We start from the raw sequence: 20,922 nt of genomic DNA, 5'->3' as shown, positions 1-20,922 counted from the left end.
GGTCTTCCAAATGGACAATGACCCCAAGCATACTTCCATAGTTGTGGCAAAATCACTTAAAGACAACAAAGTCAAGGTATTGGAGTGGCCATCACAAAGCCCTGACCTCAATCCTATTGAAAAATTGTGGGCAGAACTGAAAATGCGTGTGCGAGCAAGGAGGCCTACAAACCTGACTCAGTTACATCAGCTATGTCAGGAGGAATGGACCAAAATTCACCCAACTTATTGTGGGAAGCTTGTGGAAGGCTACCCGAAACGTTTGACCCAAGTTAAACAATTTAAAGGCAATGCTACCAAATACTAATTGAGTATATGTCAACTTCTAACCCACTGGGAATGTGAATCACAGAAAATAAATGACATTTCACATTCTTAAAATAAAGTGGTCATCCTAACTGACCTAAAACAGGGAATTTTTGCTAGGATTAAATGTCAGGAATTGTGAAAAGTTTAAATATAAATATATTTGGCTAAGGTGTATGTAAACATCCGACTTCAACTGTACATGTAGGTAGTTATTAAAGTGACTATGCATAGATAATAAACAGAGTAGCAGCAGTGTTAAAAGGGGGAGGGGGAGGGGGGGGGGCAATGCAAATAGTCTGGGTAGCCATTTGATTAGCTGTTCAGGAGTCTTATGGCTTGGGGGTAGAAGCTGTTAAGAAGCCTTTTGGACCTAGACTTGGCACTCCAGTACCCCATGCCATGCGGTAGCAGAGAGAACAGTCTATGACTAGGGTGGCTGGAGTCTTTGGCAATTTTAAGGGCCTTCCTCTGACACGACTGGTATAGAGGTCCTGGATGGCAGGAAGCTTGGCCCCAGTGATGTACTGGGCCGTACGCACTACCCTCTGTAGTGCCTTGCGGTTGGAGGCCGAGCAGTTGCCATACCAGGCGGTGATGCAACCAGTCAGGATGCTCTTGATGGTGCAGCTGTAGAACATTTTGAAGATCTGAGGACCCATGCCAAATCTTTTCAGTCTCCTGAGGGGGAGTAAGCTTTGTTGTGCCCTCTTCACGACTGTCTTGGTGTTTTTGGACCATGATAGTTTGTTGGTGATGTGGACACCAAGGAACTTGAAGCTCTCAACCTGCTCCACTACAGCCCCGTCGATGAGAATGGGGGCGTGCTCGGTCCTCCTTTTCCTGTAGTCCACAATCATCTCCTTTGTCTTGATCACATTGAGGGAGAGGTTGTTGTCCTGGCACCACACTGTCAGGTCTCTGACCTCCTCCCTATAGGTTGTCTCATCATTGTCGTTCATGGGTGAACATGGAGTACAGGAGGGGACTGAGCACACACCCCTGAGGGGCCCCCGTGTTGAGGATCAGGGTGGCAGATGTGTTGTTACCTAACCTTACCACCTGGGCCCCCCACACGGGGGCCCCTCAGGGGTGCGTGCTCAGTCCCCTCCTGTACTCTCTGTTCACCCATGACTGCATGGCCAGGCACGACTCCAACACCATCATTAAGTTTGCCGACGACACAACAGTGGTAGGCCTGATCACCAACAACGATGAGACAGCCTATAGGGAGGAGGTCAGAGATCTGGCCGTGTGGTGCCAGGACAACAACCTCTCCCTCAACGTGACCAAGACAAAGGAGATGATTGTGGACTACAGGAAAAAAAAGAGGACTGAGCACGCCCCCATTCTCATCGACGGGGCTGTAGTGGAACAGGTTGAGAGCTTCAAGTTCCTTGGTGTCCACATCACCAACGAACTATCATGGTCCAAGCACACCAAGACAGTCGTGAAGAGGGCACGACAAAGCCTATTCCCCCTCAGGAGACTAAAAAGATTTGGCATGGGTCCTCAGATCCTCAAAAAATTCTACAGCTGCACCATCGAGAGCATCCTGACTGGTTGCATCACCGCCTGGTATGGCAACTGCTTGGCCTCTGACCGCAAGGCACTACAGAGGGTAGTGCGTACGGCCCAGTACATCACTGGGGCAAAGCTCCCTGCCATCCAAGACCTCTATACCAGGCGGTGTCAGAGGAAGGCCCTCAAAATTGTCAAAGACTCCAGCCACCCTAGTCATAGACTGTTCTCTCTGCTACCGCACGGCAAGCGGTACCGGAGTGCCAAGTCTAGGTCCAAAAGACTTCTCAACAGCTTCTACCCACAAGCCATAAGACTCCTGAACAGCTAATCATGGCTACCCGGACTATTTGCACTGCCCCCCCACCCCATCCTTTTACGCTGCTGCTACTCTGTTAAGTATTTATGCATAGTCACTTTAACTCTACCCACATGTACATATTACCTCAACTACCTCAACTAGCCGGTGCCCCGCACATTGACTCTGCACCGTTACCCCCCCCTGTATATATAGCCTCCCTACTGTCACTTTATTTTACTTCTGCTCTTTGTTTTTCTCAACACTTTTTTTTTTTTGTTGTTGTTTTATTCTTACTTTTTTTGTTTAAAATAAACGCACTGTTGGTTAAGGGCTGTAAGTAAGCATTTCACTGTAATGTCTGCACTTGTTGTATTCGGCGCATGTGACCAATAAAATTTGATTTGATTTGATTTGATTTGGGGGCGGCCCATCAGGAAGTCCAGGATCCAGTTGCAGAGGGAGGTGTTTAGTCCCAGGATCCTTAGCTTAGTGATGAGCTTTGAGGGTGCTATGGTGTTGAACGTTGAGCTGTTGTCAATGAATTGCATTCTCACATAGGTGTTCCTTTTGTCCAGGTGGGAAAGGGCAGTGTGGAGTGCAATAGAGATTGCATCACCTGTGGATCTGTTGGGGCGATATGCAAATTGGAGTGGGTCTAGGGTTTCTGGGATAATGGTGTTGATGTGAGCCATGACCAGCCTTTCAAAGCACTTCATGGCTACAGACGTGAGTGCTACGGGTCGGTAGTCATTTAGGCAGGTTACCTTAGTGTTCTTGGGCACAGGGACTATGGTGGTCTGCTTGAAACATGTTGGTATTACAGACTCAGTCAGGGTTGAAAATGTCAGTGAAGACACTTGCCAGTTGGTCAGCGCATGCTCAGAGTACAAGTCCTGGTAATCCGTCTGGCCCTGTGGCCTTGTAAATGTTGACCTGTTTAAAGGTCTTACTCACATTGGCTACGGAGAGCGTGATCACACAGTCGTTCGGAACAGCTGATGCTCTCATGCATGCTTCAAAGTTGCTTGCCTCTAAGCAATTTAGCTCGTCTGGTAGGCTTGAGTCACTGGGCAGCTCGCGGCTGTGCTTCCCTTTGAAGTCCGTAATAGTTTGCAAACCCTGCCACATCCGACGAGCGTCGGAGCCGGTGTAGTACGAATCAATTCACCTGTATGGTTAATGTACAACAACAAATGATTACTGTTCACACTGTTGTCTCTTTTCACCAGCTGGTATGGATCCATCAAGGAGACGACACCTCGTCTTCGGCCAGTAACCCTCCTGACCAGAACCAACACCACACCTTTTACTCTACACCACAGAACTAACTGACCCTCTCTCTGAAATGGCACCATATTCTCTTTATAGTGTGCTATATAGGGTAGAGGAAGCCATTTTGGACGCACCCTGATCCTGTTTGTCTGCAGTGAAATGTTGAAGCGCTCTCTCTCAGGTTGCTGACCACTTGCAGCTGCAGACAGTCAATACCTCATTCCAATGGACTGATGCGTTTTTGCACAAAAATAAACTCTCCGAAAGTTGTCACTAAATTGAGTAACTATGCACCTTTTAAACTGATCAATAGATGACTGACATCTCCAAAGGGGGCCTTGTTTTTTTTTTTTAAATGTAATTCCTTTGATTGGTCACAATGTGTTTGTCAACTGACCTGTGTATTCATTAGCCAGATTGTGCAATTTCATGTCAACTCCTTGTCACTCAATGTCATGTCAAATGTTTGGCTTGAAAATGAGCAATGGAGTTGGCAAGAGGAAAAACACTGACGCTCAGTCTATATTCATTCCACTATAGAAAGTTTATTTTCTGACAAGACCAAATATTTTGTAAAGGTGTTGTTTCCTACTTGCCGACTAGCTAAAAAGGCATCGTAACATCGGTATGACCACTGCCATAAGTAATGCAGACAACAGTAGATTAGTTTGTCATTTTCTGTGATTGTACATTGAAGTAAGCTAACATTTATTCAGATATCACCTCGTCGTTTTAGCATTTATGGACCAAATACCTCTTCCTTCTCACCAGCATTTTCTAGGGGATTCATAGGTAAACGAATATACTCAGATCTGTGTAAATGTCTGATTGTTAATCTTGTACGTACAATGCGTCACAACACATTAAAATGTGAATAAAAAGAATGAAGTGTTCCATTTCTTCTAGGTTGGTGCACCGCCCCCTTTCCTCAACTTAGGGCTGGAGTCAATCCATATCGCTGAAGATCCGCATTCAAATTAAAGGTCATTTCCGATTGAGCTGACATCTGCCGCATTTACCGTGAATGCAGTCTCTGCAACATTGCCTTTAAAAAAATGGTCAATCGCGCTATAAAGCGTATCGACAGTGCTACGGATTGATTTACTACCACTATAGTAAATATGACGAGGGAACACAGAGGCGACAGGTTGGCCACCAGCCGAGTACAGCTCACGTTGGTCTGTCATTTCCTAGATAGCAGAGATGAATATTAAGCTCATGATAGTGAACCCATCCACGTAGTACATCCCAACGAAGACATGACCTGAGCTCTGATAACAGCAACGTTTCATTTCAATGGTTTATTCTGCAGTATGTACAGATCATCCTATTAAAACTCTTTTTACAGTATATACAGGTTAAATCAACCCACTTTCCTAATAAGTTATAATGCCCCCGCCTGCAGCAAAATCTTGATATCCCAGAAATCAGAGAAAGAAATGAAGGGGGAAACAGTATAACGTCGTCCATCACTCGGGGTGCTATGGCTACACCCTATTCCCTAGATAAGTAGTGCACTACTTTCGACCAGAGACCTGTGCACTACATAGGGAATAGGGTGCCATTTCAGACAAAGCCAGACTGCAATTTAACATGGCTTCCTTTAACTCAATGTGTCAGACCTCCCTGTAACACAGTCTGACAAGCTGGGGAATAAGGGTGATCAACTTTACAGTGAAGAAAAATCAACCTTTCACGGTTGGATCAACTCCATGGTAGAAGGAGAAATACCAGTGACCTGAGATTTTTTTTTAACTGTCCACTTTGTTGTCACTGATCAAGTCTGTATTTGAAGAAGTCAGGTCTCAGGTCAGGTATGTATTTGAAGAAGTCCGGTCTCAGGTCAGGTCTGTATTTGAAGAAGTCCGGTCTCAGGTCAGGTCTGTATTTGAAGAAGTCCGGTCTCAGGTCAGGTCTGTATTTGAAGAAGTCCGGTCTGTGTGAAGAGGGGGGAAACAAAACACCTACAGATGGATCATAAGATGTCAGGCAGTAGAAATCTTGCTTTTATGTCCAACAACAACGAAAAGGTTGTGGAACACAACATGTTCCTTCTTCCTCTTTCTGTCGGAGTTTGAACAGCACAAAACACAGAGCCAGGAGGGGGAAAAGAGAAATAAAATACAGCTATTATTCTAAATTGGTCATCAATAAATGTATTGATTGATAAGTCAGTTCCCAGAATGCACCAGTAGGCATGTATTAGTGGTCAGGAGGAGGGGGTGTGGTCTCGAGTTTGCGGAGACGACGGCGCCTCAGCTCTGAAGGGTTGGGGTCTCCATCTTCCCCGACTTCCTCTCCATCTTCCCCGACTTCCTCTCCATCCCGCTTGTCTTCACTGTCGCCCAACGTGGTAGAGTCTGGCTGGGAGAAACCTGTCGCCCCGTTCACAGCTTCTGGTTCAGCAGCTGGAAAGAAGAGACAGAGGAGAGAAACAAGTGAGAAAATGTGTGTCTACAGTGTAAAACATGCCGCTTCACAGTCCCACTAACGGCTAGTCCGGATTCCTAACGGAATGATTCTGTTTCACTTCACAATGTCAGTCAGTCAATAGGAAGACTTAACTGTACTGTTCTGAGAGTCATTCTCCTGGGTTTCTGCACTAGTGGAGACTTACAGTGCATTCAGAAAGTATTCAGACCCCTTGACTTTTTCTACATTTTGTTAAGTTACAGCCTTCTTCTAAAATTGATTAAATAAATGTTTTTCCTCAATCTACACACAATACCCCATAATGACAAAGCAAAAATAGGTTTTTAACACTGTTTACAAATGTACAGTACCAGTCAAAGGTTTGGACACACCTACTCATTCCAGGGTTATTCTTTATTTTTACTATTTTCTACACTGTAGAATAAAAGTGAAGACATCACAACTATGAAATAACACAAATGGAATCATGTAGTAACCAAAAAAAAAGTGTTAAACAAATCAAAATATATTTTATATTTGAGATTCTTCAAATAGCCACCCTTTGCCTTGATGACAGCTTTGCACACTCTTGGCATTCTCTCAACCAGCTTCATGAGGTAGTCACCTGGAATGCATTTCAATTAACAGGTGTGCCTTCTTAAAAAGTTAAATTTGTGGAATTTCTTTCTTCTTAATGCGTTTGAGCCAATCAGTTGTGTTGTGACAAGGTAGGGGGGGTATACAGAAGATAGCCCTATTTGGTAAAAGACCAAGTCCATATTATGGCAAGAACAGCTTAAATAAGCATGGAGGAGGTGGTGTGATGGTGCTTTGCTGGTGACACTGTTGGTGATTTATTTAGAATTCAAGGCACACTAGCATGGCTACCACAGCATTCTGCAGCGATACGCCATCCGATCTGGTTTGCGCTTAGTGGGACTATCATTTGTTTTTCAACAGGACAATGACCCAAAACACACCTTCAGAATGTGTAAGAGCTATTTGACCAAGGAGAGTGATGGAGTGCTGCATCAGATGACCTGGCCTCTACAATCACCCTACCTCAACCCAATTGAGATGGTTTGGGATGAGTTGGACCGCAGAGTGAAAGAAAGGCAGCCAACAAGTGCTCAGCATATGTGGGAACTCCTTCAAGACTGTTGGAAAAGCATTCCACATGAAACTGGTTGAGAGAATGCCAACAGTGTGCAAAGCTGTCATCAAGGCAAAGGGTGGCTACTTTGAAGAATCTATAATATATTTTGATTTGTTTAACACTTTAGTTACTACATGATTCCATATGTGTTATTTCATAGTTTGTCTTCACTATTATTCTACAATGTAGAAAATAAAAATAGTAAAAGAAAAACCCTGGAATGAGTAGGTGTGTCCAAACTTTCGACTGGTACTGTATACAAAAACAATGAGTGTCGCTGCACAGCTATTTTCAGGTCTCTCCAGAGATGTTAGATCCGGGCTCTGGCTGGGCCACTCAAGGACATTCAAAGACTTGTACCGAAGCCACTCCTGCGTTGTCTTGGCTGTGTGCTTAGGGTCGTTGTCCTGTTGGAAGGTGAACCGACCCAGTCTGAGGTCCCGAGTGCTCTGGAGCAGGTTTTCGTCAAGGATCTCTCTGTACTTTGCTTCGTTCATATTTTCCTCGATCCTGACTAGTGTCCCTGCCACTGAAAAACATCCCCACAGCATGATGCTGCCACCACCATGCTTCACCTTAGGGATGGTGCCAGGTTTCCTCCAGACGTGACGCTTGGCATTCAGGCCAAAGAGTTCAATCTTGGTTTCATCAGACCAGATAATCTTGTTTTTCATGGTCAGAGCCCTTTAGGTGCCTTTTGGCAAACTCCAAGCAGGCTGTCATGTGCCTTTTACTGAGGAGTGGCTTCCGTCTGGCCACTCTACCATAAAGGCCTGATTGGTGGAGTGCTGCAGAGATGGTTGTCCTTCTGGAAGGTTCTCCCATCTCCACAGAGGAACTCTGGAGCTCTGTCAGAGTGACCTTCGGGCCCTTCTCCCCCGATTGCTCAGTTTGGCCGGGCGGCCAGCTCTAGGAAGTCTTGGTGGTTCTCAAGGATGATCAATGGAAACAGGATGCACCTGAGCTCAATTTCAAGTCTCATAGCAAAGGGACTGAATATTTATGTAAATAAGGTATCTGTTTTTTAGGTTTTATAAATTAGCAAAATTTTCTAAAAACCTGTTTTCGCTTTGTCATTATGGGGTATTGTGTGTAGATTGAGGTGGAAAATGGTTTAATATAATCAATTTTAGGATAAGGCTAACGTAACAAAATGTGGAAAAGGGCAAGGGGTCTGAACACTTTCCGAATGCACTGTACCTGTGCTGTTCTGAGAGTCATTCTCCTGGGTTTCTGCACTAGTTGAGACTTACCTGTACTGTTCTGAGAGTCATTCTCCTGGGTTTCTGCACTAGTGGAGGAAGGAGATAATCCACTGGCCTCGCCAGCAGCGCTGCTGTTTTCTGACCGAGGAGGACTGAGGAGGAAAGGAGTAGTATGATTATCATATTGCTAAAACAATAAATGGAAAATGTTGACACACTAAAGATGTGGTTTTCCCACATAAAAATGAAACAAGGCATCATTACGTGAGTGTGGCGACGGTAGTGAGGTAATGGTGGATGTTGAGCATGGCAGCGTCCAGTAGAGTGTGGATGTTGTGGAGACACTGCAGTCTGGCCTCCAGGCCTCTACGGCCCTCCTGCTCCAGCTCCCTCAGCTCAGCCTCTGACATGGTGGACAGGGCCGGGGGAGGAGGGGGCATGGATGACACTGGGCCGGAACACACAGAGTAACAAGGTTATTCAAGATGCCTGCCTTAATACAGATTTGTGAACATCTCAGCCCTCGGCAACAGCCATCCCTCGGCAACTTGGTAAATAAGAACAAACTTGTTGCTTGAAATGTTGAAAAATGGTGGCCCATCTACAGTACATCATGATGGAGGCTTCCTTTATAAGTGAAGGTGTAAGTGGGAATGACTCCAGCTCTTACCAAACGGTGGAGGTGGTGGCATAGTCAGCCACGGAGCTGAGGGGAACAGTGGGGGTGGGAAGGAGGGGAAAGGGGACCCAGGCATAGGGCCTCCTGGAGCCGGAGCAGCACCGACTGTACTGGCCCCAGCGGACTGACTGGTGCCTGATTCACACAAGGAGAAATGATGACTTAATGTTCACAGAATGTTAGGACAGACACTTCAGAGCTGATCCCCCAGACCCAGAGGAAACATACTCCTGGACCAAAAAGCATGCTCAATTGAGAATCTCTATTGAACGTGCCATTTCGTCATCTAGGTCCGGGAAATTACCACTTTAATTGGTTAATAGCTAGCTATTACACTAGAATGTGGAGGTTGGCCTGAGTCTACCCTCCCATTCAGAAAAGATTGACATTTTGACAAATGCCTGTCTTAAGTACCAGAGAGTAGAAATGAGACTCACCAGCTCCCTGAGTCTGAGCTGCCTCTGGGGCACCAGCAGGGGGGGCCGCTCCAGGGAAGGGGCCCCAGAAAGGAAACAGCCCTGGGGGGAAGTGGGGCATCATTCCTGGGCCAACTAAAGGAGACAAGAGGGAGACTCGTGTCAGTCAGCTGCTTGGGAGTCAACCCAGTTTATATCTAGTAACTTCATGAAACCATTACTAGGTTCCTATCAGATATCTAGTAACTTCATGAAACCATTACTAGGTTCCTATCAGATATGGTCCTCTGTAGCTCAACTGGTAGAGCACGGCGCTTGTAACGCCAAAGTAGTGGGTTCGATCCCCGGGACCACCCATACACAAAAAATGTATGCGCGCATGACTGTAAGTCGCTTTGGATAAAAGCGTCTGCTAAATGGCATATTATATTATATTATAAGATATCTAGTAACTTCATGAACCTATATTTGATGTTAGACAATGAACGTGTTGCTCTGTGTGGCGCTACCCACCGTTCCCAGGTGGACCAGGGACAGGGGCGTTGGCTGGTGCTGCTGGAGCAGGGGGCTGGGCAGGGGCTGGGGCGGGGGGCTGGTTGGGGTTAGAGGCCCGGAGGACATCCATACGACATGTAGGACACGTCTGCTGTCTCTGGAACCAGGAGCGAAGGCAACTTGAGATACAAAATGAAGGAAAAGGTTAGTTAGCTACACCGAGTTGGTGACTTAAACAGCAGAAAACCAACAGGATCAGCCCAAACAATAATGGGATAGGAATGGTGATGAAATGTATTCATATGACTAGTCAAATATTTAAAAAAAAACATTTTCTTATCTTATTTTCTACTTTCTGATCATGTTCTGTCTAAAATAAGTATAGCGTAGATGTATCCATAAAATACCTTGAGTGGAAGATATGGTTGCAGGGAAGTTTCTTGGCTCCAGTCACCATCTCTTCACGACAGATGATACACACGTTGTCTGAAGCCAGCAGATCTTCAGGGGTGGCATCTGGGTAACTGCAGAGATACAAATCGAGTTAATTGATCATTGACTAGTCCACTGATGTTTAGTCAATGTTATTCATCCTAAATGATGAATATGGTAAGAGGAACGATTTTTTTCCATTGTGGATACACAAAATAACCGGATGCATTGCACACTCACAGTGTATTCATGTTGCGGATGGCTCGCCGGGACATTATTGCATCCGTTACGGCTTTCTTGAACTGCCTAAAGAACAGAATCCAGAAATTCAAGTGTTCTAATGGTTACACATCTGCCTCTAATTAAAACTAAACAATAGAGAAGACAATCTGTTGGCCGGATAACATACGGGGTCTTCAGAGAGCCCTTGGTTCAGACTAGGTCCAAGAATTTAGAGTGGCATCTTTATTCTAGGGTTCAGAGTAGCTGTGTTGCTCACCTCATAGCCAGGTACATGGGCCGGATGGCGAATAGGGGGAAGGTGTGCACCTTTATCATGATGGTCATGAACGCCATATACAGGAGGACCTTGATGAAACCTGGGAGGGAAGAGTGGGGAGATTTTAATGTCTTAAAACATCCCACTTCAGTATATACAGGACCAGTTTCCTGGACACAAAACAACCCCAGTCCTGGACTAAAATAGCATGATTTTCATTCTAAGAAAATGTGGCTTAATGTGGATCCAATAAACTGGACCTTTAAAGTTGTACAGCATGTGAAGAGGATCTTTAGTGATAAAGGTATCATACCAGTGAAGAGCTCAGTGTAAAGAGTATCTTTGGTGATAAAGGTATCATACCAGTGAAGAGCTCAGTGTAAAGAGTATCTTTAGTGATAAAGGTATCATACCAGTGAAGAGGATCTTTAGTGATAAAGGTATCATACCAGTGAAGTGGATCTTTAGTGATAAAGGTATCATACCAGTGAAGAGCTCAGTGTAAAGAGTATCTTTAGTGATAAAGGTATCATACCAGTGAAGAGCTCAGTGTAAAGAGTATCTTTGGTGATAAAGGTATCATACCAGTGAAGAGCTCAGTGTGAAGAGTATCTTTAGTGATAAAGGTATCATACCAGTGAAGAGTATCTTTAGTGATAAAGGTATCATACCAGTGAAGAGGATCTTTAGTGATAAAGGTATCATACCAGTGAAGAGGATCTTTAGTGATAAAGGTATCATACCAGTGAAGAGCTCAGTGTACAGAGGATCTTTAGTGATAAAGGTATCATACCAGTGAAGAGCTCAGTGTAAAGAGGATATTTAGTGATAAAGGTATCATACCAGTGAAGAGGATCTTTAGTGATAAAGGTATCATACCAGTGAAGAGGATCTTTAGTGATAAAGGTATCATACCAGTGAAGAGGATCTTTAGTGATAAAGGTATCATACCAGTGAAGAGCTCAGTGTAAAGAGTATCTTTAGTGATAAAGGTATCCTACCAGTGAAGAGCTCAGTGTAAAGAGTATCTTTAGTGATAAAGGTATCCTACCAGTGAAGAGCTCCGTGTACAGAGGATCTTTAGTGATAAAGGTATCATACCAGTGAAGAGCTCAGTGTACAGAGGATCTTTAGTGATAAAGGTATCATACCAGTGAAGAGCTCAGTGTAAAGAGTATCTTTAGTGATAAAGGTATCCTACCAGTGAAGAGCTCAGTGTAAAGAGTATCTTTAGTGATAAAGGTATCATACCAGTGAAGAGCTCAGTGTACAGAGGATCTTTAGTGATAAAGGTATCATACCAGTGAAGAGCTCAGTGTAAAGAGTATCTTTAGTGATAAAGGTATCCTACCAGTGAAGAGCTCAGTGTACAGAGGATATTTAGTGATAAAGGTATCATACCAGTGAAGAGTATCTTTAGTGATAAAGGTATCATACTAGTGAAGAGCTCAGTGTACAGAGGATCTTTAGTGATAAAGGTATCATACCAGTGAAGAGCTCAGTGTAAAGAGGATATTTAGTGATAAAGGTATCATACCAGTGAAGAGTATCTTTAGTGATAAAGGTATCCTACCAGTGAAGAGCTCAGTGTAAAGAGGATATTTAGTGATAAAGGTATCATACCAGTGAAGAGTATCTTTAGTGATAAAGGTATCATACTAGTGAAGAGCTCAGTGTACAGAGGATCTTTAGTGATAAAGGTATCATACCAGTGAAGAGGATCTTTAGTGATAAAGGTATCCTACCAGTGAAGAGGATCTTTAGTGATAAAGGTATCATACCAGTGAAGAGTATCTTTAGTGATAAAGGTATCATACCAGTGAAGAGTATCTTTAGTGATAAAGGTATCATACTAGTGAAGAGCTCAGTGTACAGAGGATCTTTAGTGATAAAGGTATCATACCAGTGAAGAGGATCTTTAGTGATAAAGGTATCATACCAGTGAAGAGCTCAGTGTACAGAGGATCTTTAGTGATAAAGGTATCATACCAGTGAAGAGCTCAGTGTAAAGAGTATCTTTAGTGATAAAGGTATCATACCAGTGAAGAGTATCTTTAGTGATAAAGGTATCATACCAGTGAAGAGGATCTTTAGTGATAAAGGTATCCTACCAGTGAAGAGCTCAGTGTACAGCGTATCTTTAGTGATAAAGGTATCCTACCAGTGAAGAGCTCAGTGTACAGCATGTAGACTGCTTTGTTGTCCCAGGGGCTGTCACTCTGGAGGTGGACCGTGTGGAGGGTGTACTTGATGAAGGTGGTGAGCACCATAGTCATCAGGATGGCGTACTAAACAACCAGAGGAACAACTACAGTTATTATTTCGGTATTTGAGAAGTGTGCCGAATTATTACCAACTGCTTAGATTCATCAAGACAACGAATATTACTTCAAAAAGAAATGCGGCAGGCATATATGAATAAAGCATCACATGACTGAAATTCAAAAATGTGTAGTTTTACAAACCTCAAATCCAAAGACCAGTTGGACAGAGGCCCCCCGTGTGATGATACTGTGACAGGCATGGTTGACGAACAGGAAGTCCAGAACTCCCAGCAACACCATCAGAGCTATGAGAGAGAGACGCAATGATTTAGATCATCTCTTCACTCATACCAGTCATTTTGACTAAACACTAGTATAGGTCTAGACGTTCTTGCCCAGATATGCCAGTTGCGTTATCACTCTTGGATTGCGTCCTACCTGACAGGTCGCTCCTACCAGGTGGCGTGGCGAGAATCTGTCTCCGCACCACGCGCTCTCACCACTGGTGTCCCCCAGGGCTCAGTTCTAGGCCCTCTCCTATTCTCACTATACACCAAGTCACTTGGCTCTGTCATATCCTCACATGGCCTCTCCCATCATTGCTACGCAGACGACACACAATTAATCTTCTCCTTTCCCCCTTCTGATAACCAGGTGGCGAATCGCAACTCTGCATGTCTGGCAGACATATCAGTATGGATGACGGATCACCACCTCAAGCTGAACCCTGGCAAGACGGAGCTGCTCTTCCTCCCAGGGAAGGACTGCCCGTTCCATGATCTCGCCATCACGGTTGACAACTCCGTTGTGTCCTCCTCCCAGAGTGCAAAGAGCCTCACCACCTTCCGGAGACACTTGAAACCCCACCTCTTTAAGGAATACCTGGGATAGGATGAAGTAATCCTTCTACCCCCCCTTACCCCACCCCAAAATCATAAAATAAAAAATTCTAACAAATAAAAAATATATAAAATAACTAAAAAATATATTTAAAAAAATAAGGTGAATGCACCTATTTGTAAGTCGCTCTGGATAAGAGCGTCTGCTAAATGCCGAAATTGTAAATGTAATCAAGCGTCAAGGTCGATGTTTCGTTTTACTGGTGTGCATCCAGGACCAGGTGCAGCAGTCTGATATATTTGCATACAGCTGTAATTTAAGAAACACACTTGGTCCTGAAAACCCCAGTTTCACATATCTGTGAATAAATCAGTAACACTCCAGAAAGTAGTAAAGATTACAGTCCTGATATACACTGTAGGGTCTATTCAAAGATTATATAACCCATACTGTAATGTAAACGTATACCACTGAAGAGCCCATGACAAGATATTGTATATCACTGAGTGGGCCTTTAACACCTTGAAAAGATATAACCCATACTCACATAACACCCTGAAGTGGAAGAGCCAGGATATATTAGGACTTCTCTCCATCTGAGTGAGAAGGTTTGGAAAATACCATAAGAACAGACAGACACTTGCTTTCCTTTCACATTCATTGCCACTTTATGGATGGTAAACATGTTTGTTGTATAGTAACTAAATGGCTCAACTATGTGAAATATCTATACAAATGTGTTTTTTAACATGTAACAGCCTCTCACAAAGTCCACCCTGTCCTCGGCCAGCCAGTGGAAGCACTTGATGAAGAGCAGCAGGGTGAAGAGTGCTACGAAGCGGGGAGAGAAGTCATCTCTGAACACTGTAAAGGCCAGACACGTCTCTGTGACAGCATACCAGGACCGCTCGATCAGGTGCTGAAGGGAGAGGAAGTTGAATATTAGTTATAAACTTATCATACTGACCCAACCTGTACTGGCTTTGATATTTTATTTTCAGATTTTCCTTTCCAGCACGAGTCTAGCAAATATGGTGGATGTGTAATCGAGACAGCGCAGTACAGCTTGGCTTGTGAAGAGGGTATAATGGTTGCAACACAGGCCTAAGCAACAACGGCATTACATTACATAGAAGACCAGTGGTAGTTATTGAGCAATACAGATCTGGTACTCTAGTAAACCAAACAGGAGTAAACAAAACACTGAAATAACATATGAATTGGTCGATACCTCCATCTCTGCAGCTCTCAGCTGTCCAAAGAAGACTTTACGCATGAACTTTCCCAACAGGAACACCAACACAAACGCCTGGATGTACAACACCTGCCGCATAGAGGGGAAGGGAGGGAAAGCCACGTTACAGACCACACATCTGATAAACATGTGAAAGGGGATGTAGAGAACGGTGTGTGTACTCACCGCCATACTGGGGCTGCTCTTGGTCAGGTACACCACAGTGGGGTAGAACTGGTGTTTGAGCAAGTAGGCATGGGAAACCACTGCGCCAGTCAGAGCCAGACTGGTGGCAGTCACCAGGGCCGCACGCACCATGGTGCAGGCAGTATCTACAGCTGTGTGGTAGGAAGACAGGGGCAACACAGTCAGGCAGTAATCTACAGCCGTGTGGTAGATAGTGCCTGACTGAGCGGCAGGTAGCTTAGTGGTTAAGAGCGTTGTGCCAGTAACCGAAAGGTCGCTGGTTCTAATCCCCGAGCCGACTAGGTGAAAAATCTGTCGATGTGCCCTTGAGCAAGGCACTTAACCCTAATTGCTCATGTAAGTCGCTCTGGATAAGAGCGTCTGCTAAATGACTAAAAATGTAAAATGTGTGGTAGCAAGACAGGGCAACACAGTCAGGCAATCGGAATGTAGAGCAGGTTAGGACCTTGTAATTTCATAATCCTGGCTGTTGGACAATCCAATTTGGAAGGTATCCAATTGTTTCCTTATAACTCACTAGATAGCTAACAGCCAGTGAATATATACATGCATGTTGACAGCTGCCTAGGGGCAAGTGTAAACAGAGAGCAATGTTTGAACTAGATTTTTTTTTTTTTTTTTTTTATTTCACCTTTATTTAACCAGGTAAGCCAGTTGAGAACAGGTTCTCATTTACAACTGCGACCTGGCCAAGATAAAGCAAAGTAGTGCAATAAAAACAACACAGAGTTACATATGGGGTAAAGAAAAAAAACATAAAGTCAGAAAATACAACAGAAAATATATATACAGTGTGTGCAAATGTAGCAAGTTATGGAGGTAAGGCAATAAATGGGCTATAGTGCAGAATAATTACAATAGTATTAACACTGGAATGCTAGATGTGCAAGAGATTATGTGCAAATAGAGATACTGGGGTGCAAAATAGCAAATTAAATAACAATATAGGGATGAGGTAGTTGGGTGGGCTAATTTCAGATGGGCTGTGTACAGGTGCAGTGATCGGTAAGGTGCTCTGACAACTGATGCTTAAAGTTATTGGGGGAGATAAGAGTCTCCAGCTTCAGAGATTTTTGCAATTCGTTCCAGTCATTGGCAGCAGAGAACTGGAAGGAATGGCGGCCAAAGGAGGTGTTGGCTTTGGGAATGACCAGTGAGATATACCTGCTGGAGCGCAGACTACGGGTGGGTGCTGCTATGGTGACCAATGAGCTAAGATAAGGCGGGGATTTGCCTAGCAGTGATTTATAGATGGCCTGGAGCCAGTGGGTTTGACGACCGAACATGTAGTGAGGACCAGCCAACAAGAGCGTACAGGTCACAGTGGTGGGTAGTGTATGGGGCTTTGGAGACAAAACGGATGGCACTGTGATAGACTACATCCAATTTGCTGAGTAGAGTGTTGGAGGCTATTTTGTAAATGACATCGCCGAAGTCAAGGATCGGTAGGATAGTCAGTTTTACGAGGGCATGTTTGGCAGCATGAGTGAAGGAGGCTTTGTTGCGAAATAGGAAGCCGATTCTAGATTTAACTTTGGATTGGAGATTCTTTATGTGAGTCTGGAAGTTGAGTTTACAGTCTAACCAGACACCTAGATATTTGTAGTTGTCCACATACTCTAGGTCAGACCCGTGGAGAGTGGTGATTCTAGTCGGGTGGGCGGGTGCTAGCAGCGTTCGATTGAAAAGCATGCATTTAGTTTTACTAGTGTTTAAGAGCAGTTGAAGGCTACTGAAGGATTGTTGTATGGCATTGAAGCTCGTTTGGAGGTTTGTTAACACAGTGTCCAATGAAGGGCCAGATGTATACAAAATGGTGTCGTCTGCGTAGAGGTGGATCTGAGAGTCACCAGCAGCAAGAGCGACATCATTGATATACACGGAGAAAAGTGTCGGCCCAAGAATTGAACCCTGTGGCACCCCCATAGAGACTGCCATAGGTCCAGACAACAGGCCCTCCGATTTGACACACTGAACTCTATCTGAGAAGTAGTTGGTGAACCAGGCGAGGCAGTCATTTGAGAAACCAAGGCTATTTAGTCTGCCAATAAGAATGCGGTGGTTGACAGAGTCGAAAGCCTTGGCCAGGTCGATGAAGACGGCTGCACAGTACTGTCTATTATCAATCGCGGTTATAATATCGTTTAGGACCTTGAGCGTGGCTGAAGTGCACCCGTGACCAGCTCGGAAACCGGATTGCATAGCGGAGAAGGTACGGTGGTATTCGAAATGGTCGATGATCTGTTTGTTAACTTGGCTTTCGAATACTTTCGAAAGGCAGGGCAGGATGGATATAGGTCTGTAGCAGTTTGGATCTAGAGTGTCACCCCCTTTGAAGAGGGGGATGACCGCGGCAGCTTTCCAATCTCTGGGGATCTCAGACGTTATGAAAGAGAGGTTGAACAGACTAGTAATAGGGGTTGCGACAATTTCGGCGGCTAGTTTTAGGAAGAAAGGGTCCAGATTGTCTAGCCCAGCTGATTTGTAGGGGTCCAGATTTTGCAGCGCTTTCAAAACATCAACTGTCTGAATTTGTGTGAAGGAGAAGCGGGGGGGCATGGGCAAGTTGCAGCAGAGGGTGCAGAGTTGGTGGCCGGGTTAGTGGTAGCCAGATGGAAAGCATGGCCAGCTGTAGCAAAATGCTTGTTGAAATTCTTGATTATTGTAGATTTATCGGTGGTGATAGTGTTTCCTAGCCTCAGTGCAGTGGGCAGCTGGGAGGAAGTGCTCTTATTCTCCATGGACTTTACAGTGTCCCAAAACTTTTTGGAGTTAGTGCTACAGGATGCAAATTTCTGTTTGAAAAAGTTAGCCTTTGCTTTCCTGACTGCTTGTGTATATTGGTTCCTAACTTCCCTGAAAAGTTGCATATCGCGGGGGCTATTTGATGCTAATGCTGTACGCCACAGGATGTTTTTGTGCTGATTGACACTGACATCAACAAAAAGACATCTTCACTCAATTTGATTTAGCCTTCATTTCGCTCAAACTAAACCTGCATTGTTGAAATGGCAAATTGTATCTATCAAGCTAGGTAGATGTATCGGATGGCAAGTCAATAAGATAGCTAACAAGACAGCTTGGCTAGTCTGACATTATGCTAACACCCTATTCAACTCAGCCACATAAAGCTAATCCTTAGTTAGCTAGCTAGTTAACAATGCAATATTATAGTTGAAGGGGTGTGTTAGCTAATCTGGCCTGGAAGGGACTGTTCTTTCTCTGCATATCCAGCTAGTTTAGCTAACTACCTAACGTTAGTTAGCTGTACTACTGTTACTGTAGTGCGAAACTAATTTGGACAACTACCTAGCTAGCTAGCTAACGTTAGCTACTCACGGATTCGATGACGTTTTCGCCACGGAATGCACTTTGCTGAGCTTGTTCCAACGCCTTGATTTGGGGGTGTTTACTCTGATTACAAGATGTATCAGCTCCCTCAACTATATCACGACCAATTACGTTTCCATTCTTCGAGCATTTCTCTGTCTAGTTCACTAACATTGATGCCCCCAAAGACGCCTACCTGAGTCTCTCTGATACGTGTTTATCTTTGGCTTGCTCCTCCAAGTGGCCACCTCACTTCCGGGGAAATCCAAACTAGCTAGCTAGCTAGCCAACCAGCAATTCAAGGGGATATGCGTTCGATGGAAACCGTTTAACGTTAGCTGTTGCGCAACGGAAGAAAAGCCGTTGAATAGCAAGCTAACTGACGTAGCATTCCAATATAAACCGTGACACTCAGCCCGCAGAATTCCTGTCAGTGTAGCTAAGAGCTAACTACCTGACTTGTCCTCGATGGGAGTGCATGGGTTTTCATACCGGCGTACCCCGGCGGCGTTTTGGCATTGGATTTGTACCCTGGTGACAGTTAACAGACCATATTTTAGTAGACCTGCGGTAACAAACCAACGCGGACCAATAGATGAACATGTATAACTATTTTACCTATGGGGGTCTGGCAAGTTGACTTCCTACCACGTACTACCGCCAATCAAATTATAGGTTATATTAACCGTAATGATTGTAGTGGCGCACCTCTACAATTTCAGCATCACAACAAAAGTACGCACCAATGCATGTTTTTCAATAGAAGTTGTCCTAACAGACAAGTATGGACAAAACAGTCAAAAATAACATGTGAATAAAATGTAGTCATTGTTACCCATTATAAGTTTACTTTATTGTGCTAATGAAGTTGATCATGTCATATCAGAATAATGCCACTAACTGTACCCTATACAGTCGTGGTCAAAAGTTTTGAGAATGACACAAGTATTGGTCTTCACAAAGTTCGTTGCTTCAGTGTTATGAGATATTTTTTGTCAGATGTTACTATGGTATACTGAAGTATAATTACAAGCACTCCATAAGTGTCAAAGGCTTTTATTGACAATTACATTACGTTTATGCAAAGAGTTCATATTTGCAGTGTTGACCCTTCTTTTTCAAGACCTCTGCAATCTGCCCTGGCATGCTGTCAATTAACTTCTGGGCCACATCCTGACTGATGGCAGCCCATTCTTGCATAATCAATGCTTGGAGTTTGTCAGAATTTGTGGGGTTTTGTTTGTCCACCTGCCTCTTGAGGATCGACCACAAATTCTCAATGGGATTAAGGTCTGGGAAGTTTCCTGGCCATGGACCCAAAATGTCGATGTTTTGTTCCCCGAGCCACTTAGTTATCACTTTTGCCTTATGGCAAGGTGCTCCATCATGCTGGAAAAGGCATTGGTCGTCAACAAACTGTTCTTGGATGGTTGGGAGAAGTTGCTCTCGGAGGATGTGTTAGTACCATTCTTTATTCATGGCTGTGTTCTTAGGCAAAATTGTGAGTGAGCCCACTCCATTGGCTGAGAAGCAACCCCACACATGAATGGTCTCAGGATGCTTTACTGTTGGCATGACACAGGACTGATGGTAGCGCTCACCTTGTCTTCTCCGGACAAGGTGTTTTCCGGATGCCCCAAACAATCGCAAAGGGGATTCATCAGAGAAAATGACTTTACCCCAGTCCTCAGCAGTCCAATCCCTGTACCTTTTGCAGAATATCAGTCTGTCCCTGATGTTATTCCTGGAGAGAAGTGGCTTCTTTGCTGCCCTTCTTGACACCAGGCCATCCTCCAAAAGTCTTCGCCTCACTGTGCGTGCAGATGCACTCACACCTGCCTGCTGCCATTCCTGAGCAAGCTCTGCACTGGTGGTGCCCCGATCCCGCAGCTGAATCAACTTTAGGAGACGGTCCTAGCGCTTGCAGATTTTCTTGGGCGCCCTGACGCCTTCTTCACAACAATTGAACCTCTCTCCTTGAAGTTCTTCATGATCCGAAAAATGGTTGATTTACTAGCAGCAATATCCTTGCCTGTGAAGCCCTTTTTGTGCAAAGCAATGATGACGGCACGTGTTTCCTTGCAGGTAACCATGGTTAACAGAGGAAGAACAATGATTTCATGCACCACCCTCCTTTTAAAGCTTCCAGTCTGTTATTCTAACTCAATCAGCATGACAGAGTGATCTCCAGCCTTGTCCTCGTCAACACTCTCACCTGTGTTAACGAGAAAATCACTGACATGATGGCAGCTGGTCCTTTTGTGGCAGGGCTGAAATGTAGTGGAAATGTTTTTTGGGATTAAGTTCATTTTCATGGCAAAGAGGGACTTTGCAATTAATTGCAATTCATCTG

The 20,922-nt window shown here is 44.4% G+C and overlaps 1 protein-coding gene across 2 annotated transcripts; it reads right to left on the bottom strand.

Annotated features, from left to right (window-relative positions):
- Positions 1 to 4,682: 4,682 nt before the first annotated feature.
- LOC121530678 (E3 ubiquitin-protein ligase synoviolin-like) lies at positions 4,683 to 19,132 on the bottom strand. 2 transcript variants are annotated; one of them, XM_041835828.2, is made up of 16 exons: positions 18,579 to 19,132; positions 15,219 to 15,370; positions 15,030 to 15,122; positions 14,565 to 14,717; positions 14,346 to 14,394; positions 13,160 to 13,263; positions 12,856 to 12,982; positions 10,695 to 10,794; positions 10,436 to 10,501; positions 10,171 to 10,287; positions 9,782 to 9,942; positions 9,290 to 9,403; positions 8,844 to 8,987; positions 8,438 to 8,621; positions 8,222 to 8,325; positions 4,683 to 5,808 (listed from the first exon to the last, which is right to left on the bottom strand). In XM_041835828.2, exons 2-16 carry the CDS (start codon positions 15,348 to 15,350, stop codon positions 5,603 to 5,605), a joined length of 1,854 nt encoding a protein of 617 aa, XP_041691762.2. In that variant the 5' UTR covers positions 15,351 to 15,370; positions 18,579 to 19,132; the 3' UTR covers positions 4,683 to 5,602. The 2 variants fall into 2 exon arrangements, with proteins under 2 accessions (XP_041691762.2, XP_045065139.1); XM_045209204.1 differs by having other exon boundaries at positions 18,766 to 19,132.
- Positions 19,133 to 20,922: the final 1,790 nt, after the last annotated feature.

Source organism: Coregonus clupeaformis, chromosome 29 (genome assembly GCF_020615455.1).
Source record: "Coregonus clupeaformis isolate EN_2021a chromosome 29, ASM2061545v1, whole genome shotgun sequence".
NCBI classification, from domain to species: domain Eukaryota; kingdom Metazoa; phylum Chordata; class Actinopteri; order Salmoniformes; family Salmonidae; genus Coregonus; species Coregonus clupeaformis.
The sequence above is the reverse complement of the archived record's forward strand: the minus strand, read 5'-3'. Positions and strand labels throughout refer to the sequence as shown.

Bases quoted from the DNA above. Each gene is read 5' to 3' on its own strand.
- LOC121530678 (XM_041835828.2), bottom strand. From the start codon at position 15,350: ATGGTGCGTGCGGCCCTGGTGACTGCCACCAGTCTGGCTCTGACTGGC. The intron at 15,123-15,218 runs GTGAGTACACAC...TCTATGCGGCAG, and splicing joins AGAGCAGCCCCAGTATGGCG to GTGTTGTACATCCAGGCGTT. The intron at 8,622-8,843 runs GTAAGAGCTGGA...GTTCCGGCCCAG, and splicing joins GCCACCACCTCCACCGTTTG to TGTCATCCATGCCCCCTCCT.